Genomic DNA, 22744 nt, shown 5'->3' on the forward strand with positions numbered 1-22744 from the left:
CAGAGGGGTCTTGCCAGTTACACGGATGGAGGCACCTTGTTGGTGTTCAGTAGTTGGAATCTCTTCTTCCAATGCCAGGAGTGCAGGTTAGATCCCTGGTTAGGGAACTAAGAGGTCACGTGCCTGTGAGCCAAAAAAAAAAAAAAAACCCAAAACATAAAACAGGAGCAATATTGTAAGAAATTAATAAAAACCCTTTTAAAGTGGTCCACATCCAAAAAAAAAAAAAAACTTAAAAAATAAAATGAAGGAATTGGAGGGTATTGTGCTTAGTGAAATAAGTTAGACAGAGACAGACAAATGCTGTGTGTAATCACTTATATGTGGAACCTAAATGTAAAAGAGAAGGCGATGAGAAGGCATTGGCACCCCACTCCAGTACTCTTGCCTGGCAAATCCCATGGACGGAGGAGCCTGGTTGGCTGCAGTCCATGGGGTCACTACAATCAGACACAACTGAGCGACTTCACTTTCACTTTTCACTTTCATGCACTGGAGGAGGAAATGGCAACCCACTCCAGTGTTCTTGCCTGGAGAATCCCAGGGACGGGGGAGCCTGGTGGGCTGCCGTCTATGGGATCGCACAGGGTCGGACACAACTGAAGTGACTTAGCAGTAGCAGTAAACGTAAAACAAAGGGAGCAGATATAATGAAACAGAAATGGGTCACAGATACAGAGAACAAACTGGTGGTTACCCACGGGAATGAGGAAAGGGGGAAGGATGGGGTAGGGAGTTAGGAGTTACAAACTATGGTGTGCAAAATAAAGAAGCTACAGGGACGTGTTGTACAGCAAAGGGAATGTGGCCATTCTTCTTTAACAACTTTAAATGGAGTACAAGCTACAAAAACTTTGGACCACTATGTAGTACACCTGAAGCTAATATAAGTATTGTAAGTCAACGATGCTGCAATAAAGTATGTTTTCACTTGAAATAAATGCAAACATAAAAAAGCATTTAACAGATGGAAAATCCACCCCCCCCCCACCTTAAACTATAATTGCTGTTTGAAGAGGATAAAACATATAGGAGAAACTGCGGGGTCTCTGCAAATCCTTTTCTTTTCTTTTTTTTAGAAACGGCGAAGCGATAGGACCTAACTCGAGTTAGTGACTTCCCGGCACAGCAGAGGGAGAAGGCCTTGGGGTTCTGCTCGCAGACCCCGCAGGGTGAAAGCGTGGAAGGGAGACGACGTGGGCAACAGGAGACCGTGAGTAAGACGCACCGGCGTGCAGCTGGCACAGACATGCCTAAGAGATGGCTCTTGGTCGCCCTCTTGATGTTTGCTCTACAACCTCAAGTACCGGGAAGCCTGCTACACGCCGAAAGTTCTCATGCGATTCTTAACTTTTAATGTTAGAGAATAGAGGAAAGGGCTGTGCTGAACAAAGTGAAGTGAGTCAGGAAGAGAAAGATAAACACAGTGTCGTGATGCCTACTTATGGAATCAGCAACACGGTACTGGCGAGCCTATTCACAGGGCAAGAAAGGAGACACAGGACGAGAAAACAGGCTTGTGGACGCAGTGGAGGAAGGCGGCGGCGGGGCAAACGGAGAGAGACGCACTGGCGTATCCGCACGGCCGCGCGCAAAGCGGGCAGCTGGTGGGAAGCTTCTGTTCAGCACAGGGAGCTCAGCTCTGAGCCCTGTGATGACTGGAGGGGAGGAATGGAGGCGTGGAGGGAGGCTCAAGAGGCAGGGAATGTGTGTATACATATAGCTGATTCGCGTTGTACAGCAGAAACCAATACATGATTGTAAAGCAATTATCCTCCAATTAAAATAAATAAATAAAACCCAAACCTGAAAGGGGGAAAAAAAGACTGAGTTTCCCTGGAGTGACTAGGACACAGAGACGACGGTAGCATGGTGATAGAATGCATAATCTGAACCCACTGTGGACCATGATGGGGAGCATAGGTCTGGCAAACTCAGCCCCCAGTTACTGACTGTACTGCTGAAGGCCTCAGGACCTCTTGGCAACCACTGGACAGTCTGTGCTCTGCATGGAGAGCTAACGAGCCATTTCTTGAGAACCAGACGTTTGGTATTTTAAATTATTGCTGTCGTCATTCTTAAGGTGCTTCTAAGGTGGATGACACTTTACCAAGTGAGCAAGATGAAAACCACTGAAGAAAATATAGGAAAGAAATCATTGCAACTTGAGTAGGGAAAAGATTTTTCCATGGGATACCAAAAGCACCATTCATAAAAGCACAAATTAATACGTTGACTTTGAAGGAAACCAGAATGTTAACCCCAAAAGAGAAAAAACATACAGTTTAGTAAAACATAAAGTGCACATCGTTCAGGAGAGACCTAAACCAAAAGTAACTCAAAACGGTGCCCTGGGACTCCGACGTACATAGTGTCTTCAGCAAGAATAACAAATTTGTAGAGAAATGACAGGGTGAAGGAAGTTAGGCTTCCAAGGAGGGCAAAATATGAGAAGTTAAATATACAGGAGGAAAATTATGGGGCAAAGTTTGTTTGCAGATTCCTCTGGGCTGATAAGAATCTGGCTTGGAAAAAGTACAATTTATATTCCGCCTTTAGGCGGAAAAAGAGGAGCTTTTCTGTTTGCTGGGACTTCCCTATAGCTCAGATGGCAAAGAATCTGCCTGAGTGCAGGAGATCTGGGTTCAATACATGGGTCAGAAAGATCCTCTGGAGAAGGAAATGGCAACCCACTCCAGTATTCTTACCTGGAGAATCCCATAGACAGAGGAGCCTGGTGGGCTACAATCCATGGAGTCACAAAGAGTTGGACATGATTAAGTGACCAACACACACAATTTCAAGCACAAGTTTGCTGCTTCTGCAGTTCAGTTCAGTTCAGTCCAATCGCTCAGTCATGTCTGACTCTTTGTGACCCCATGGAGTGCAGCACTCCAGGCCTCCCTGTCCATCACCAACTCCCAGAGTTTACCCAAACTCATGTCCGTTGAGTCACTGATGCTATCCAACCATCTAATCCTCTGTCATCCCCTTCTTCTCATGCCTTCAATCTTTCCCAGCATCAGGGTCTTTTCAAATGAGTCAATAATTGAATTTAATTCAAAATAATTATGTCAAAGAGCCTATTTGGGATAACGTTCTGGTTTCCTTCAAAGTCAACTTATTAATTTGTGCTTTTATGAATGGTGCTTTTGGTATCCCATGGAAAAATCTTTTCCCCACTCAAGTTGCAATGATTTCTTTCCTATATTTTCTTCAGTGGTTTTCATCTTCCTCACTTGGTACAGTGTCATCCACCTTAGAAGCACCTTAATAATGAATGCAGCAATGATTTAAATAAAGAGTGGAAAATTCTGCCACATCTTCCTTACCTGCTACTCTCCCTACCCTAATGCCTCTCATAGTAAACAATCTGCCTGGAATTCAGGAGACCCAGGTTCTATCCCTTGGTCAGGAAAATCCCCAGGAGAAGGTCATGGCAACCCACCCCAGTACTCTTAGCTGAAGAACCCCATGGGGATGTGCATGGGGTCACAAAGAGTTGGAAACAACTGAATGACCAACACACACACTGGCTTCCCTACTCTGGACTCTCCAAACCATGAAGCACAGCAAAGAGTCCTCAAAACCCACTCTGGTGTGTGAGCTCCCAACAGTTTGCTGATTTGTTTGCCTATAATGTAATGATTGCCTATAACTTCAGATATGCAGATGACACCACCCTTATGGCAGAAAGCGAAGAGGAACTAAAGAGCCTCTTGATGAAAGTGAAAGAGGAGAGTGGAAAAGCTGGCTTAAAACTCAACATTCAAAAAACTAAGATCATGGCAACTGGTCCCATCATTTCATGGCAAATAGATGGGGAAACAGTGGAAACAGTGACAGACTTTATTTTCTTGGGTTCCAAAATTACTGCAGATGGTGACTGCAACCATGAAATTAAAAGACTCTTGCTGCTTGGAAAAAAAAGCTGTGACCAACCTAGACAGCATATTCAAAAGCAGAGACATTACTTTGCCAACAAAGGTCCATCTAGTCAAGGCTATGGTTTTTCCAGTGGTCATGTATGGATGTGAGAGTTGGACCATAAAGAAGCTGAGTGTCGAAGAATGGATGCTTTTGAACTGTGGTGTTGAAGAAGACTCTTGAGAGTCCCTTGGACTGCAGGGAGATCCAACCAGTCCATCCTAAAGGAAATCAGTCCTGAATATTCATTGGAAAGACTGATGCTGAAGCTGAAGCTGAAGCTGAAGCTCCAATACTTTGGCCACCTGATGTGAAGAACTGACTCACTGGAAAAGACCCTGATGCTGGGAAAGATTGAAGGCAGGAGGAGAAGGGGATGACAGAGGATGAGATGGTTGGATGGCATCAAAGAACATGAGTCTGAGTAAACTCTGGGAGTTGGTGATGGACAGGGAGGCCTGGCGTGCTGCAGTCCATGGGGTCACAAAAGAGTCAGACACAACTGAGCGACTGAACTGAATGACTGAATTTAATGATTCTCAGACTTTCAATGCTGCAACATTCTTTTTACAACAAACACACAGTCTTCTTTTTGCTCCTCTAAGCTGTTAAAAAAACATCATAGCTTTATAATTAAGTTTAAAATTAGTCTTCATTGTCAAATTTTCAGGAACTCCTTGAGATAACCAGAAGCTATCTGATTTACAACAGTCCATCTCTATGGAGTCAGTACAGTACAAGTCAGTCCGTACAAGATGAGTCAGACCAAGCCTAAAGCTCCAGGTGGTGAGATTGTGGCTGAGATAAAGAGTGGGCGTGGAAGCTGGGGCTCAGAATTGACCAGGTTCACCCTTGTGACTGCTCAGCTGTTACCCATTTCTTTATATTTTAAAATAACATATGGCTTTTTTTATGTAAATAAAAAATAAATCTTATAAAATTTGAAAAAAATGAGTTAAGATGAAATAGAAAGTGCAGAAAAATTAGAACTAAGATGGAGTTTAGTAACAGGAATGCTGTAGACAGGGCCAAATTTGGCTCAAAGCTCTCTGAAGGTCAAAATAAGGACAGACCTCTTTGTTCTGCAGGACTTAGCATGAGATAGCAACTACCCAGTGTCCCAGCGGAGAAGGCAATGGCACCCCACTCCAGTACTCTTGCTTGGAAAATCCCATGGACAGAGGAGCCTGGTAGGCTACAGTCCACGAGATTGCAAAGAGTCGGACTTGACTGAGTGACTTCACTTTCACTTTTCACTCTCATGCATTGGAGAAGGAAATGGCAACCCACTCCAGTGTTCTTGCCTGGAGAATCCCAGGGACAGAAGAGCCTGGTAGGCTGCCATCTCTGGGGTCTCACAGAGTCGGACACGACTGAAGCAACTTAGCAGCAGCAGCAGCAGCAGCAGTGTCCCAGAGAAGCCTGTTTCAGGAGGAGGCACTGTGTGATGTCCAAAAGTGCCTCCCGGGTCCCCGTCAGTCCCCGTTCTGTGCTCGGCTGGGATGGAGTTTCAGCAGCCTCTCCACCCTGCTCCTCAGAATTCTGAAAGGAACCTGGAGACTCAGGGGGCCCCAGCCAGCACCTCCCCATTCCCCATGTTTTTTATTTTTTGTCTATCTGCCTTGAATATCTTGAGTCAATGAAAACTGACTTATATTGATCATTGTATTTATTCAAGCACTTATACTGGGCAAAATGAGGCTTAAAACTCATTCATTCATGATGTAATACATGTAAATATCCCAGAAGGGCAAGGAATCTAAAAGGATTTGATGATTGAGTCTTATCACCTGGGGCCTCCCAAGATCTCTTCTGGTTTTCTTTCATCCAGCAAACTTGTAGAGCAACTACTGAGTGTTCTGTCTGACACTGAGCTCTGGAAATAAGTCCAATGAGCACAGCACCTGCCCTTCCCCAATTCAGGGAGCTCCTGATCAGGTTGAATGAAGAACTCATGCCAAGGGACAGGTTCACAATTACATGCTAAAGAGGCTAGGAGGAGTAAGAGACAAATTATTCCTGGGAGATGGAAGGAATGTGTGGCTTCCCTGGTGGCTCAGATGGTAAGGAATCTCCCTGCAATGTGGGAGACATGCGTTCGATCCCTGGATCAGGAAGATCCCCTGGAGAAGGAACTGGCAACCCACTCCAGTGTTCTTGCCTGGAGAATCCCATGGACAGAGGAGCCTGGAGGACCATGGGGTGGCAAAGAGTCGGGCACGACTGAGCGACTACCTGATGAGACGGTGACATGCAGCTGGGGAGAGAGGGCAACCAGACATGCATTCTCCTGCGTCCTCAGGGAGGTGACCTTTGACCCTAGTCCTTCTTTTCTTCCTTTATTCACTTTTGGCTGTGCTGGATCTCCGCTGCCACCCACGGGCGTTCTCGAGTTGCTGTGAGCAGGGGCTACTGACCAGTTGCAGCGCACGGGCTTCTCATCGTGGTGGCTTCTCTTGTTGCAGATCCTGGGCTCTTGGGCCCTGAACCCAGTCTGGATTGATGAGCAGGATTTCATCCGTCATCACTGGACATGCCGTGGAAGTCAGCGTGTGCAGCAGAGAGAGTGTGTGACATGGGGAGAGGCTCAGGGTGCTGCTGCTGCTAAGTCACTTCAGTCGTGTCCGACTCGGTGCGACCCCATAGACGGCAGCCCACCAGGCTCTGCCGTCCCTGGGATTCTCCGGGCAAGAACACTGGAGTGGGTTGCCATTTCCTCCTCCAATGCAGGAAAGTGAAAAGTGAAAGTGAAGTCGCTCAGTCATGTCTGACTCTTAGCAACCCCATGGACTGCAGCCTACCAGGCTCCCCTGTACCTGGGATTCTCCAGGCAAGAACACTGGAGTGGGTTGCCATTTCCTTCCCCAATGCAGGAAAGTGAAAAGTGAAAGTGAAGTCGCTCAGTCATGCCCAATGCTTGGCGACCCCATGGACTGTAGCCCACTAGGCTCCTCCATCCATGGGATTTTCCAGGCAAGATTACTGGAGTGGGGTGCCATTGCCTTCTCCAGCCCGCTGATAGTCACCTCCAAAAGCAGAGTGAGGACTTCCCAGCTGGCCCAGGGTTTGGGCATCCACCTGCCCATACAGGGAACACAGGTTCGCTCCCTGGTGCAGGATGATGCCACAGGCCATGGGGCAGCTGGGCCTGTGCACCATGACTGAAGCCGGAGGGCCTGGAGTCCGCCTCCACGAACGTCATTTCAGGGAGACACCCTTGCACCACGGCTAGAGTAGCCCCACTCACGGTAACTAGGGAAAGTCCAAGCCCAGCGAAGACCCAGTGCAGCCAAAAACAAAATCAACAAATAATTTTTAAAAATACAGAGTGACGCGTCTTTCAATTAACAGGCCCTAGGTAATTATCTGGGCTTCCCTGGTGGCTCAGGTGGTAAAGCATCTGCCTGCAATGCAGGAGACTCAGGTTCAATCCCTGGGTCAGGAAGATCCCCTGGAGAAGGGAATGGCCACCCACTCCAGTATTCTGGCCTGGAGAATTCCATGGACAGAGGAGGCTGATGGGCTACAGTCCATGGGGTCACAAAGAGCTGGACCAGACTGAGTGACTTCACTTTCACTTTCGTGTATTATTTATCGTGCTTCTTTTTGGTCTCCACAAGGGTCCAGATTTGGATGGTTATCACGTAGTCAGTCTTAAAGGGCGGTCCATCTTGCCCCCTTCCTATTTATTCCACACCAAATCCTTTTATTACACCCCACCCCACCCCCCCGCCCCCGCTTGGAGAGAGCTGTTTTTGAAGCCTGGAGGACGGTTGCAGGAAATGAATTGAGACCGTCAGAAATGGGCGTTCAGTTTCTGTTGAAAGGATCCTCCGAGGCCAGTAGAACAGAACTAACCTGAAAATATGCCAAGCTGACCCAAGAGTCCAGTCCCATGCCAGAATTCCTATGAGGGTCCCCCCTCCCCCCGCTAGAATTTGTGACCCTAACTCGCTTTCCCATAATGCTTCGTTTGAAGCTCTATGACATTGTTACTGCAGGTGATCTGTGTTTTGTAGGTGCCTTACCCACGCAACTGAGCCCCACACATACACCTTTGTGTCCTGAGGCCTCATGATGAGGCAGCTCACTGGGAGCTGCCAGATGAGAGGCCCCATACCAGGGGATGTCCACGCATTTCTCATTTAATCCTCGTAACAACGTATGACATCAGTCTACGGTCATCCCCAGCTGAGATTAGTTCTCAGAGAGGCGAGACCATTTTCTCATAGTCACGGTAGGAAGCAGCTATGCTGGGACTCAAACCCAGTTTGTCTGATTTGATTCTGGAATGCCACTCTTAAAGCAGTGGCAAGTCAGACCCCATAATGCTGGTGTTAACAGTTCCAGATTGAGAAAGGCCAGGCTATTTAATGTTGGCCACCTGATGTGAAGAACCAACTCACTGGAAAAGACCCTGATGCTGGGAAAGGGAGGAGAAGGGGACGACAGAGGATGAGATGGTTGGATGGCATCACCGACTCAATGGACATGAGTTTGAGTAAGCTTCAGGAGTTGGTGATGGACAGGGATGCCTGGAGTGCTAGAGTCCATGGGGTTGCAAAGAGTCAGACACAACTGAGCTACTGAAAAATAACAGCAAGCTATTTCAAGGGACTTTGCATCCATTAGCTAATTTAATCTTCTCAAGTAACCTGAGAATTTAACATGCTATCTACGTTTAACAGAAGACCAAACTGAGGTACAGGGAATTTCCAGAGATGCATATCTGCCCCAGACCGAGCCCGTAGATTTATTGTGGTCCTCAGCAAATAATTAAATGAAATAATCTTTCCAAAGGGCAAATTCTAAATACTCAGAAGGCACAAGCCATTTTTTTTCTTCTTCTTTTCTTTAATTTTCAGACCATGCCACAAGGCATGTGGGATCTTAGTTTCCTGACAAGGGATTGACCCCATGCCTCCTGCATTCGTGGCATAGAGTCTTAACCTCTAGGCAGCCAGCAATGTCCCACAATTACTGTTCTTAATATTTGAGTCATGTAACTTTGGGCAGGTCAACATCTGAACCTCAGTTTCCTCACTCATATCATGAGAACTACTTACCTCCTTAAGGTTTGTGAAGATGAAGTGAGAAGCTATCATAAAGGTAACTTTCACGTAAAGAAAGCCTCTATAAATGGTAATAACCATAAATCTGGAGAAAGCTCAGGAGAGCCACTGGTCAGTCAGTTCTTAGCTGACAGCCTACTCCAATGTGCACATATCGGACCAGGAGAAATAGCTCAAACATCCCAGAATCACTTGGATTTCTATTGTCTGCCCTCTCGGGACTCAGACTTTGCACCAATACCACCCCATCAGGACCCTGGAATATAGTCCACTATGTAGCTAGAGTTGGTGAAACAGCAAGAAGTAAAATGACTCACCTAGGTCACTCAGGCCATGGAAATACAGGTCTTGTCCACCCTAGGGGGGCAACACTTGCTGCTACCTAGGGTCTCTGCAAGTGCCTTCAGATTTGGCTCTAAAATTCCCACATGAGGGAATCATCTGGACTTGGTCCTGCAGGTCCTAGGGTTTAATGGGACACTCTGAGTTTGTCCTTGTGACAACTACCGACCCACCCACACTCTGGGCTTAAATCGTGATGAGGCTTTTGTTGCAAGAACATTACAAATGGAACACTGGCCCCAAGAGACTTGTCTTGGATTAAAGAATGACGTTTACTCTGGTGTACTGGAGATAAATAGAATATGCAAAGGGAGACCTTTTCCACCATGGGTGAGGACTCTTAGTTCTCCAAAGCTGAGTTTCACAGAATGGAGGATGAAATGGAAGAGTTCTCCCATGGGTTTCAAGTCTTTTGAGTGTGATCATAGCTTGTATCATATTTTACATTGTGATCGTATATATGTGTGTGTGTATATATACCTGCAATTTTAGGGTGAGTCAAAATGGTTGGATTTGGGCAATTTTATGTGATTAACTTATTACACAAAATAATCATTATAGCTGTTTCATGCAATATACTGTGTTTTCTGTCATTTAAAAAATTGCTTAAAAAATGTGATTAAAAAAAACAACCTAATTCATTCCATCATCCACAAGTAGGTCAGGTCCTATTTGGAAAACAAACAGACCTGACTTCAAACGAGTCCAAGAGGGAACTTTTGGGGTTCAAGGCAATGATTCTGGGAAAACGAATGGACAAAATGAATTTTATAACAATTAAAAAAAAAAAAAAACTAACACAAAGCTACATCATATATCCTGGGGTCATTACTGATTCTACCTTCTCCGTTGCTTCCCCTCCTACCCCATCCCATACCCCGCCAAAGAACACCAGGAACACACCTGTATTTGAACAAAGTTGGATTTATTGGCTCTTTGCAACAAAGAAAGTGCCCAACATAAGAATATGGCAAGAAGAATTGGGGGGGGGGGGGCGTTGCTCTCAACAAGAGGGCTTTAGGGAAAAACATTGTTCCAGGAATTGAGCTTGTATTAGGTGATTTGGGGCACGACTTAAAGTACAGTTTAGTCCCTGTACCTTGAGAAAGGGGACCCATTCTACGAGTAGGTATCGTACATCTGGTTACCCAGGCAGTGGGAGAAACAGAGTGGACTGAAGCTCTGACCAGGGATGAAGGATGCTGCAGTTTGGTCCAAGTCTAGACAGAATTGCTGGCATTCTCTGAGCAGTCAGATGGAGCTGGGCTCTCAGCAGTCTCTGCGGTCCCATAGACTGTCTGCTCCTCGGCCAGGATTCCCTCCGGCAGCCTCCTGTAACCCCGCTTCTGGTAGCGCCTGAAGCCCCAGGTTACCCCCAGAGCCGGAGCCACCACGCCCAGGACGGCCCCCAGGCAGGCGCCCACGACGGCCCCAGCACTGGGCCGGGATCCCCCCTGATCCCGGAGCTGGGCTGCCATGGCTGGGTCATGGATATTGGCCTGCCGCCAGCGGCTGGAGCCCTGCAGCTTCACCCAGGCCCGCTGCCTGCTGGCATCCACCAGGACCGAGGCCCCGCGGCTGCTGCTGTTGCCCAGCAGGCCGGGGCGGGCCGCAAAGGGCGGCAGCCAGACCATGAGCTGCTGAGTATTCAAGAGGAACCCGGCCCGGAGGCAGTAGAGTATCTGGCAGCCGCTGCTGAGGTAAGCCGGGTGTTGGCTGTAGCCCGCGGGGGCAGGTCATGGGGTGGTCCGTGGTGACGTTCAGGTTGAAGACTTCCTTCAGGAATTCGGAGCCCTGGCCCCTTGCCTGGGCCACCAAGGGGTTGCCCACCTGGCAACTGAAGAAACCCCCGAAGGGGACTGCTTGGGCCGCACCCAGCTCCCAGTCACTGCTGACGCACACCTTGAGGTCACCCAGGAGGGCCAGCGGGAAGAAGGACGAGGGGCAGGCCTGGGCTCCAGTGCGAGGGTTGGGGCGGCCGGGGCTGTAGAGGCCTCCAAAGAGGAGGCCAGCAGCGGCTGTTGGGGCGGCCCGGAGGGCGCGCACCAGGACGCATTGACGCGCACAACGCGCTGGATCTCCAAGTTGCCGCACATCCTGTGGCAGCAAGTGAAGATCAGCCAGCAGCTCTGGCACTGCGGCCAGCACTGGTAGCTCCTCTCGCTCCACACCTTGACCTCGCTGCTCAGCAAGCTGGCCGTGTAGCTGGCCGGGCAGGAGGTCCGGCAGGTGAGCGGGTTCAGGATGGTGTAGGGCTTGCACAGGCGGCCACCCTCGGGGCCAGTGATCGCCTCGCACTCCTGGAAGACGCCCCTGAAGCTGAAGTTGGAGTGCTGGCCGTTGGCGCACTAGCCATCGTCCACGTTGGCCAGCGGGTCGAAGTTGGGGGCCCCACGCTTCAGGCACCCAGGGTGCATGTTGATCTCATAGTAGCGGCTGATGGCGCGGCTCACTGCCGCCTCCACGCGGTGCATGGCGGGCGCCGGGAGCTCGGGCAGTGCCTCGGGCTGTAGCAGCGCGGGCAGCGGCAGGCCCGAGCGGCCGATGGCCACCAGCCGGTTGGCGACGTCTTCCTGCCACTTCTGCAGAGTGAGGCCCTCGTAGAAGGGCAGCCCCCCGTGGCTGTGTATCTTGGAGGCCACTGTGCCCCACTGGTATGCCTGCACCAGCTGGCTCTCCTTGTCCCAGGAAACCGCATCACCCACCCCGACCTTCCGGTCGAACAAGACGGAGGCGGCAAAGGTGACGTTGAGCCTGTCCTTGTCCTCGTTGCCCACAAGCTCGCGACTCACCTGGTCCTCCTGCACCAGGGTGGCCCCCACCTCCACCTCGGTGAGGACGTGCATGCCGTATGCGAACACAAGCACCTCCGCCAGGTACTCTGCCTCGCGGGTCTGGTTGTTCTCCAGGTGGTCGCTGAGGGTCAGCAGGCGCTGCCGGAAGTCGGGGGTCCCCCGGACCCTCACGGAGTAGATGCTGTGCCTCGGCTGCACGCGGGTGGTGATCGTCTGGTACTGCAGGCTGTGCCTCCGGACGTTCTGGCACTCCACGGAGAACTTGCCATTGAGGAAGGAGAGGAAGGAGAACTCCACGTTGACCGAGGCCGCCCAGGTGTCTGTGTAGTTTACTTAGCTGTCCATCAGGTCGGCGCGGGTCTGCACCACAGTCTCGCGCCGCGGCACCGCCAGCATGCCGTCGGGGATGAGATACTCGCCGTCCTCGGTGGTCAGGCACTGCGAGTAGGCGCGCCCAAGCACCAGCCCCAGCTCCATGTTGCGCAGGTTGTCCCAGCCCTCCCCGGGCAGCGCCCCCAGCACCGACACGTTCAGCTGCTGCTTGCAGCCTTGGAAGCCCCAAGGCCTCCCATCCGCCCTGCCACCCAGCCCGGCCCAGAGCAGGACCAGCAGGGGCGCCAGGCCCAGGGCCAGGGCCTGGGGCGAGCTTCGCCGGTGCAGCTTGCCGCCCCTCATCTCCTCCAGGACCCCGAGGTCGCTGAGGTGGGCCGTCCCTGGCCTGGAGCTGAAAGAGGCTCAGCCTCAAAGCCCGGCGGGACTCAGCCCTGCTCAGGCCCCTCCCCAAGCTGGCGGCCCCTCCCAGGAGCCTGTCCCGGAAGTCCTCCCAACAGAGGAGCAAGGCGGTCTCTTATCAGAAGCACCAAGGCGCGTGAAGCTGATTCCAGGCTTGAGGTCAGAGCTGGCTACATTAGACCAGGGAATGGCCTGAAGACCCACCAACAGTCGAGGGCTCAAGAACTTTTCTCCTCCCCTTGTATCTGCGAGGAGCTCTCTAGGGCCCCCCTCCCTGAGATCGGGAGCTGCTCTAAATATGCTGCTGCTGCTGCTGCTAAGTCGCTTCAGTCGTGTCCGACTCTGTGCGACCCCATAGATGGCAGCCCACCAGGCTCCCCCCGTCCCTGGGATTCTCCAGACAAGAATACTGGACTGGGTTGCCATTTCCTTCTCCAATGCGTGAAAGTGAAAAGTGAAAGTGAACTCGCTCAGTCGTGCCGGACTCTTCTCGACCCCATGGACTCCATTTTAAACTCGCACCAGTCTCTCTCTCTCTCTTTTTCCTTTCTGACCTCTCTGTAGCTCAAACGGTAAAGACTCTGCCTGCAATGCAGACTAGTGTTCCATCCTTAGGTTGGGAAGTTACTCCGGAGATGGGAATGGCAGTCCACTGCAGTATTCTCGCCTGGAGAATTCCACGGACAGAGAAGCCTGGCGGGCCACAGTCTGACTAACACACATGATAGTCTCTTTTTACACACTAGAAAATAGGCCCCAGAGAAGTCACGGAAAGTACCCAAAATCGCAGGTTCACACTGGAGCCAGCATTTGAATCCAGGCTCATCTGCTGCCAAAGGACAGTTTCCATCCACTGATCTTGGTTTAGGGCTTCTTCTTCCTACGCACTGTCAGGATCTTTTTTGGAGGGGAAATGTGTGTGCAGAGTCGCTCAGTCTGTCCGACTCTTTGTGACCCCACGAACTGTAGCCCACCACGCTCCTCTGTCCATGGGATTTCTCAGCCAAGAACACTGGAGTGGGTTTCCATTCCCTTCTCCAGGAGATCTTCCCAACCAAGGGATCGAACCCATGTCTCCTGCATTGCAGGCAGGTTCTTTACCATCTGAGCCATCAGGGAGGAGCTCGTTCTTTATTTCAGAACAATGTTATCAATTTTCAGTATCAGAACAGCTACACTATTGTTTTGTTTTGTTTTGTTTTTTTCCTCCCAATTGATCCCTACAGAGACCACACCAAAGAAGAGAACGTTTTAAGCCAATTAAGCTGCAGCATACTCACCTAGCAGACCTCACTAGAACCTCATCCAAAAAGGGGGATTGGGTAGGGAAAGAAACTTTAAAAGATCAGCGCACTTCCAGCCCACAGACTGTAGAGCACTCTCACAGCCAGAGGGGTCACTGGTGTGCCCCAACCCCAAAGAAGCAATGTACCACAATAACATAAAATTTAAAAACAGGTTTGTACATGAGCTCTTCATGCTTTCTCCAGCAGTAACCAATACAAAGCATAATGAGATGGCACTTTTAGACAGCAGCTTCAGACCCAGAAAAGGGTGGTGAGAAGAGTTTCCTATGGCTAAATCAGTGGCAAAACATACTTTCCTTTCTTTCAAGGAGGCAGGAGAGCAAATGTGTTCGCCTCAACCTAAGGGCCACAGGATCCATTCTGTGAGCCCAGGTTGGGAACAGGGTAGAGCTGGGACAAGGATTTGGTCTCAGAGGTTTCGCCATCTTAAATTTGTGGGGTCACTTCTGATGAAAAAAGAGGGAAAAAAAGTTTCAACGATACCGTTAAGCTGAGAACTGGAACAGCACTTTTTTTTTTTTGCTAACTCCTCCTGCAATCATCTTTGTGGTTTGCAGGGTACTTTTTCCAGAGCAATGAGGTTTCCCCAAATGGAGACTTTCTCTGGACTGTGAGGCTCTCAGTAAGGCAGGCCCATACCTTTTCCCTTCCCCTATGGAGAAGGTCTTTGAAAAGACCTTGATGCTGGGAAATATTGAAGGCAGGGGGAGAAGGGGACGACAGAGGATGAGATGGTTGGATGGCATCACCAACTCAACGCACGTGAGTTTGAGTAAGCTCTAGGAGTTGGTGATGGACAGGGAGGCCTGGCATGCTGCAGTCCATGGGGTCACAAAGAGTTGGACATGTCTGAGCAACTGAACTAAACTGATGGAGAAGGCGATATGCATTAAGCCGAAACGTTACCTTCCAAAAGTTAGAAAGGGGTTAGACTGTTGCTTCAGAACCATGGAATTGTCTGGAACATTTTTTCAAATGGTTGTTACATCAACAACAGAAAAAGGTAATTACAAAATGTGTACATCACAGCAGGCTTTTAAAGACACTTCGAACTGTGCTCACATGCCCTTAAACTTTGTCCCCAAAGGTGTTCGGCCTCCAGCCCATTTGGGGTCTCTGGGGAAAGGCAGAGATAGTTTGGCAAAAGGGACACAGGGGTGGGGATGGGAGAGGTGGTGAAAGGAGAGAAGCAGCAACTGCTGCTACTGCTAAGTCGCTTCAGTCATGTCCAATTCTGTGCGACCCCATAGACGGCAGCCCACCAGGCTCCCCCGTCCCTGAATCAGACTTCCAGTTGAATAAAGATCAGCCCTCAGTTTGCAGGTGAGCTTCGGGCAGAGTGTTCTCAGCAGAGTCGGGGTCCAGGGAGGAGCCGCTAGTGGCAGGGGGCAACCGGGCGCTCTACATCTCGTTGAGGTCGAGCAGTGTCTGCTCCAGCATCCTTTGCTCATAGAGGTGGTCCTCTTGGTTACATTTCACTTTATCTTCCAAATTGTCCATTGTCTTTTCCAGCCCAGCTACCACTCTCTCAGCAAACTCAACCCCTGTCTCTGCCTCCTTGAGTTTATAGGTAGGAATCTTTATCTCTTCCTTGTATTTGTCTCCTTTTCGAGAGTACTTCTCTTCAGCAGCTCTCAGACACTTCAGGTTCAGCTCCATCAATCTGATTCACTCATCCATCTCTAGGCAATGGCAGTCTGCCAGCTCAGCTCGCTCCTCTGTGCATGCCAGGTCTTCCCCAATAATCCCCAGCTTCAGTTCAGTTCAGTCACTCAGTTGTTTCCGACTCTGCGACCTCATGGACTGCAGCACACCAGGCCTCCCTGTCCATTACCAACTCCCGGAGTTTACTCAAACTCATGTCCATCGCGTCAGTGATGCCATCCAACCATCTCATCCTCTGTCGTCCCTTTCTCCTCCCGCCTTCAATCTCTCCCAGCATCACGGTCTTTTCCAAGGAGTCAGTTCTTTGCATCCCAAGCTTATGAGCCACCTCTTCCTACTTCCTCTCTGCCTCTTCTGCAGTGTGCTTAGGATCTTTGAATTGGATTTCCTGGAGTTCCAGTTCTTTCTTCATCTTCTAAGGCTCGGTTTTCATACCTTCATACCTCTCTTGATCTCCTCCACAGCTCTCTTGGCTTCCTCCAGCTCTTGCAGGGCAGGGGCCAGGTGCTCTTGAGCTCAGTCCAGCTCCTCTTCAACCAGCTGGATCCTAGGCTCAAGGAAGCCACCTCAGACTCCCCTGCCCTGGGCCTGCCTCTCTCGTGCACATCTGGAGGTGCTCAGCACTCTCGCCTGCATCACCAGCCTGCTGCTGTGGAACCTGGACCTCCTGCTTCACCACCTCGATGGTGCTGATCCCGGTCGTGGGCCCACCCAGCTCCTGCTCGGCGCTGCAACTGCCTCTCAGGGTCTTCTTGGTTTTTGTCTCTCCTAGGACTATTGGTCCCAAGAAGGCTCTTGGAGAGGGCATAGGGAATCACCTGACCCAGTGATGTCCCTACCAGTTACACCTGTTGGCAGTGATGTGTTGGGAGCAGAGGTTTATTCACCCTACCTTGTGTGGGAGGTGCAAGGCTCCCTTCCCTGAGGAATGGATACCGACCTCACCTTCCCAAGATCTGAGTCGGAGCCCAGACTCTGTCATTTCATCAGTTGGGTGCTCCCACTGGCATGGTTTTCTCCTCTAAGTCTGCTTCCCTCGTCTGCTCCACGATGAAAGCAATACAAAGCTGTTCAGGTTCTAGCCACTGATGAAAGATGCCCAGCACATTTTCTGGCACAAAATAGGGTGTTCACTCAGTGGAATGGGTTCAGGGGCTGGCTCAAGGTCTGTGTTTTTGAGTTGGTGTGAATCCAAAGCCTAGTGCCCCATCTACCCCCATGGGGTTCCCGCCCATCTCTTTGTGTGTTTATGTGTGCATTTCTTTGATCCAGAAGTGTCACCGGTTTATCATAAGATAATTTGGGAGGCACGATTTGCTAGGGAGAAGACTGTTCTCAGAGTAAGCAGTAAAGGTCTCCCCCAGCTCTGAGTGTATCTTCCTGTGACAAGGACAAGTCCTCAGGCTGCTTTCCCACATTCTGGACTTGTGACTTAGGAACAAGCACCTCATGTCATGAATTCAGAAGACGCGGGGTATTTACCATGTCGGGTGACAGCTCTTCCATTTGATGGCAGTGGAGCCAAGAAAAGATAGACCTGTTTCGGTGGAATGGTAGCTAAGCATTTGCCAGTGGGGATCAGATGCCAGCAGGAGGAAAGCAAGGAAAATTGTGAGGATGTTTTCTTACCAGCCTGGGCAGCATTGGCTGAGACTCGGGGGTTAAAAGGGTCAACGGGTGCCCAGCACTGCCATCCCCCAATTGTCCCAAGGCAGCACAAGGAAGACACAGGCAGGACAGTCTTGAGTCAGATGCCATTGCCCTGTGGGACCTTAGACAAACAGTGTGACTTCCTGTAAAACAGGAACAAATAAGACTTTTCTAGCTATTCGCTTTTAAGTAAAAGTGAAAGTCACTCAGTCATAGTCTGACTCTTTGCGACCCCAGAGACTATACAGTCCCTGGAATTTTCCAGGCCAGAATACTGGAGTGGGTAGCCTTTCCCTTCTCCAGGGGACTTTCCCAACCCAGGGATCAAACCCAGGTCGCCCGCACTGCAGGAGGATTCTTTACCATCTGAGCCACCAGGGAAGCCCAAGAATACTGGAGTGGGTAGCCTATCCCTTCTCCAACGGATCTTCCCAACCCAGGACTCTAACCCGGGGTCTCCTGCATTGCAGGTGGATTCTTTACCAACTGAGCTATCAGGGAAAGCCCATTCACTTTTAAAAATCACAAGAAATGATTCTTATGGGAAATGAAAAGAGTCAAGAGATTAGATAAATGAAAAAGCCTCCTTCGCCCAGTTCTACTTTCCATAAATAGGCACTGTGATCAGCTGGGTGTATATCCTTTCAGCCATGTGCACCCAGGCACAGAGACATCTTTGCATGTCTGGTGCTGGGCCATATGTTGATTTTACTGTGGAGAAAGGGGTTCGAAGGGAAAATGGGGTCACACAGAGATAGACTTGGAAGGGAACCAATCTAAGTCCCCAGGTCCCGATTCGCAGGCTGAATCCACTCCCCACCCTGCCTCACAGCCGTGGGCCATGGGGATTCCAGCTTAGAGCTTGGGGTACCCTGGCACATGGGCAGGAGAAGCAGTCCGAATCCCTAACACCCTGCACATGGCAGGGGAAGCCAGGAGAGCTAACTGGCTGTAAGCCGGCCTCCCGAGGTGACTGGCTGATTATTGGCCCTGCCTGGAGGGGTCTTCTGGTCAAACCCAAGTTCCAGTGTGCGATGCTGTGACCCTAAGAATCAGAGGTTTTCATTTTTATCTGTTTAGTATTTCTTCACGGCTACACTGAGTCTTTGTTCCCTGGTGCGGACCTTCTCTGGCTGCTGTGAGCGGTGCTGCCCTTCGTTGCAGTGGCCTGGCTGCTCTTGTTGGGAACCGCAGGCTGGAGGTTCTCGGGCTTCAGTGGCTGCTGCGCACAGGTTCGGTCGCTGTGACTCTCGGGCTCTAGTGCAGGCTCCATAGTGTGGCACATGGGCTTAGTTACTCTGAAGCTTGTGGGATCATCGGATCAGGGCTCAAACCTGTGTCCCCGTATTGCCAGGAGGATGCTTACCCACTGAGCCAGCACAGAAGTCCCGAGTCTGGAGCTCAGAAAGGGTTGTTCCAAGTTGCCGGGCCAGGAGACCAGGCAATTCACACTGAAAAGACCCGCACTCCCCCGGAGTTTTCCGGGGTAGCATTTCAAAGCCTAAATTTAGGGCAAGGACCTCAGAGTGCATGAGTTTCTTCTGATGGCTTGGTGGTGGGGTAACAGGAATCTCAGGAATCTCTGCCTTCTGGTTCCAACCAGCCTGGATCTCTGTGCCTGCAACCTTGTGGTCCACAAGTGTTCATCATCCTCCAGAGCAGGCAGAGTTGGGGAGAGGACGAGAGTAACTGAGAGATGCGTATCGGACTGTTACCTACAGCCCTTCAGGAGGAGCTCAGTGTCCTGTGATTCTCTGCCTAATAACTGCTTGAGCCTGCTCTTTGGAACTTGGGGAAAGCCTAGAAGATTAAAAACATTTTTTTTTTAATTTTTAAAAATCTTTCTAAAATTTGAAATTATTTATTTCTTTTACTTTTGGCTCTGCTGGTCTTCGCTGCTGCCTGTGGGCTTCTAGTTGTGGGGAGCAGGGACTGCTCTAGTTGCGGTGCCTTCCGTTGCAGAGCTCAGGTGCTAGGCTGCATGGGTTTCGGTAGTAGCAGCACCCAGGCTCGGGTACTCATGGCATGTGGGATCTTCCTGGACCAGGGATCAAAGCTGTGTCACCTGGAGTGGCAGGTGGATTCCTGACCACTGGACCACTAAGAAAATCCTTTCTTTCTTATTTACTTTTTTAAAATAAGAAACTGGGGACAGGTAGGAAGTTTTATACCCAAGAGAGCTCCTCAGGGTCCTGTTTCAGATGGTAAAGACTCTGCCTGCGGTTCAGGAGACCCAAGTTCAACCCTGGGTCAAGAAGACCCCCTGGAGAAGGAAATGACAATCCACTCCAGTATTCTTGCCTGGGGAATTCTATGGACAGAGGAGCCTGGTGGGCTGCAGTCCATGGGGTTGAAAAGAGTTGGACACGACTAAGTGACTAACAGTTCCCACTCATTAGCCTGTGAAATTGCCCCGCCCATAAAAGCTAATCACCATATTTCTAGGGCTTCTCTGTGGCTCAGATGGTAAAGAATCTGCCCACAATGCAGGAGATCTGGGTTCAATCCCTGGGTTGGGAAGATTCTGTGGAGAGGGGAATGGCAACCCACTCTAGTATTCTGGCCTGGAGAATCCCATGGACAGAGGAGCCTGGGGTGGGATACAGTCCCTGGAATGGCAAAGAGTCAGACACGACTGAGCAACTAACACTTTCACACTTTCACTTTCATGCCATTTAGTGGCTCTGTGATCTTGGACAAGTGACTTCATCTCCTTGAACTTCTTTTCTGAAACCTCTGTGAATGTGAGGGGGAGGAGAGGAACACAGTGATTAAGCAAGATTATACCAACTAATGGTATATAATGGTGGCTGCGTGGGCACAGGAGGGCCTAGAGGAGCTATTCCACGTTCAAGGTCAGGAGGGGTGGCAGTGAGGAGATACCCCTCAGCCAAGGTAAGGGGCAGTGGCTGTGCTTTGCTGGAGCAGCCCTGAAGAGATACCCCATGGCCAAGGTAAGAGAAACCCAAGTAAGACGGTAGGTGTTGCAAGAAGGCATCAGAGAGCAGACATGCTGAAACCATACTCACAGAAAACTAGTCAATCTAATCACACTAGGACCACAGCCTTGTCTAACTCAATGAAACTAAGCCATGCCCGTGGGGCCACCCAAGATGGGCAGGTCTTGGTGGAGAGGTCTGACAGAATATGGTCCACTGGAGAAGGGAATGGCAAACCACTTCAGTATTCTTGCCTTGAGAACCCCATGAACAGTATGAAAAGGCAAAATGATAGGATACTGAAAGAGGAAGTCCCCAGGTCAGTAGGTACCCAATATGCTACTGGAGATCAGTAGAGAAATAACTCCAGAAAGAATGAAGGGATGGAGCCAAAGCAAAAACAATACCCAGCTGTGGATGTGACTGGTGATAGAAGCAAGGTCCGATGCTGTAAAGAGCAATATTGCATAGGAACCTGGAATGTCAGGTCCATGAATCATGGCAAATTGGAAGTGGTCAAACAGGAGATGGCAAGAGTGAACATTGACATTCTAGGAATCAGTGAACTAAAATGGACTGGAATGGGTGAATTTAACTCAGATGACCATTATATTTACTACTGCGGGCAGGAATCCCTTAGAAGAAATGGAGTACCCATCATGGTCAACAAAAGAGTCTGAAATGCAGTACTTGGATGCAGTCTCAAAAATGACAGAATTAGTTTCCTTTGTTTCCAAGGCAAGCCATTCAATATCACAGTAATCCAAGTCTATGCCCCAACCAATAATGCTGAAGAAGCTGAAGTTGAACGGTTCTATGAAGACCTACAAGACCTTTTAGAACTAACACCCACAAAAGATGTCCTTTTCATTATAGGGGACTGCAATGCAAAAGTAGGAAGTCAAGAAACACCTGGAGTAACAGGCCAATTTGGCCTTGGAATACGGAATGAAGCAGGGCAGAGACTAATAGAGTTTTGCCAAGAAAATGCACTGGTCATAGCAAACACCCTCTTCCAACAACACAGGAGAAGACTCTACACATGGACATCACCAGATGATCAACACCGAAATCAGACTGATTATATTCTTTGCAGCCAAAGATGGAGAAGCTCTATACAGTCAGCAAAAACAAGACTGGGAGCTGACTGTGGCTGAGATCATGAACTCCTTATTACCAAATTCAGACTTAAATTGAAGAAAGTAGGGAAAACCACTAGACCATTCAGGTATGACCTAAATCAAATCCCTTATGATTATACAGTGGAAGTGAGAAATAGGTTTAAGGGACTAGATCTGATAGACAGAGTGCCTGATGAACTATGGACGGAGGTTCATGACATTGTACAGGAGACAGGGATCAAGACCATCCCTAAGGAAAAGAAATGCAAAGAAGCAAAATGGCTGTCTGGGGAGGCCTTACAAATAGCTGTGAAAAGAAGAGAAGCTAAAAGCAAAGGAGAAAAGGAAAGATATAAGCATCTGAATGCAGAGTTCCAAAGAATAGCAAGAAGAGATTAGAAAGCCTTCCTCAGTGATCAATGCAAAGAAATAAAGGAAAACAACAAAACGGGAAAGACTAGAGATCTCTTCAAGAAAATCAGAGATACCAAGGGAATATTTCATGCAAACATGGGCTCGATAAAGGACAGAAATGGTATGGACCTAACAGAAGCAGAAGATATTAAGAAGAGGTGGCAGGAATACACAGAACTGTACAAAAAAGATCTTCACAACCAAGATAATCACAATGGTGTGATCACTCACCTAGGGTCAGACATCCCGGACTGTGAAGTCAAGTGGGCCATAGAAAGCATCACTACGAACAAAGCTAGGGGAGGTGATGGAATTCCCGTTGAGCTATTTCAAATCCTGAAAGATGACGCTGTGAAAGTGCTGCACTCAATATGCCAGCAAATTTGGAAAACTCAGCAGTGGCCACAGGACTGGAAAAGGTCAGTTTTCATTCCAATCCCAAAGAAAGGCAATGCCAAAGAATGCTCAAACTACCGCACAATTGCACTCATCTCACACGCTAGTAAAGTAATGCTCAAAATTCTCCAAGCCAGGCTTCAGCAATACATGAACCGAGAACTTCCAGATGTTCAAGCTGGTTTTAGAAAGGGAAGAGGAACCAGAGATCAAATTGCCAACATCTTCTGGATCATGGAAAAAGCAAGAGAATTCCAGAAAAACATCTATTTCTGCTTGATTGACTAGGCCAAAGCCTTTGACTGTGTGGATCACAATAAACTGTCAAAAATTCTGAAAGAGATGGGAATACCAGACCACCTGATCTGCCTCTTGAGAAATTTG

The 22744-nt window shown here is 49.4% G+C and overlaps 2 protein-coding genes and 1 pseudogene across 2 annotated transcripts in view; 1 reads left to right on the forward strand and 2 right to left on the reverse strand.

Moving 5' to 3' along the window:
* Positions 1-2875, forward strand: part of LOC102402141 (glycine N-acyltransferase) — a 63541-nt gene extending 60666 nt beyond the window's left edge. The window contains exon 6 of the mRNA XM_025266002.3: positions 1080-2875. Coding sequence (XP_025121787.3) covers positions 1080-1113 — 34 coding nt within the window. The 3' untranslated portion in view covers positions 1114-2875. The remainder of the gene's footprint in view (positions 1-1079) is intronic.
* Positions 2876-10561: 7686 nt separating this feature from the next.
* MPEG1 (macrophage expressed 1) lies at positions 10562-12811 on the reverse strand. Its single transcript, XM_045163040.1, has 5 exons — positions 12503-12811; positions 11691-12397; positions 11388-11660; positions 11100-11325; positions 10562-10981 (listed from the first exon to the last, which is right to left on the reverse strand). Exons 1-5 carry the CDS (start codon positions 12809-12811, stop codon positions 10562-10564), a joined length of 1935 nt encoding a protein of 644 aa, XP_045018975.1.
* A 2765-nt stretch (positions 12812-15576) lies between these two features.
* On the reverse strand, positions 15577-16648 carry LOC102402685 (annotated as a pseudogene).
* Between the last annotated feature and the right edge of the window lie 6096 nt (positions 16649-22744).

Source organism: Bubalus bubalis, chromosome 16 (genome assembly GCF_019923935.1).
Source record: "Bubalus bubalis isolate 160015118507 breed Murrah chromosome 16, NDDB_SH_1, whole genome shotgun sequence".
NCBI classification, from domain to species: domain Eukaryota; kingdom Metazoa; phylum Chordata; class Mammalia; order Artiodactyla; family Bovidae; genus Bubalus; species Bubalus bubalis.

What these genes read in the sequence shown, in the direction of transcription:
- MPEG1 (XM_045163040.1), bottom strand. Translation starts at nt 12,811, where the DNA reads ATGAGGGGCGGCAAGCTGCACCGGCGAAGCTCGCCCCAGGCCCTGGCC. An exon ending in TGCCGCGGCGCGAGACTGTG is followed by an intron (nt 12,398 to 12,502) that starts GTGCAGACCCGC and finishes CTCAATGGCAAG; the next exon opens with TTCTCCGTGGAGTGCCAGAA. An exon ending in GCCAACGTGGACGATGGCTA is followed by an intron (nt 11,661 to 11,690) that starts GTGCGCCAACGG and finishes CTCCAACTTCAG; the next exon opens with CTTCAGGGGCGTCTTCCAGG.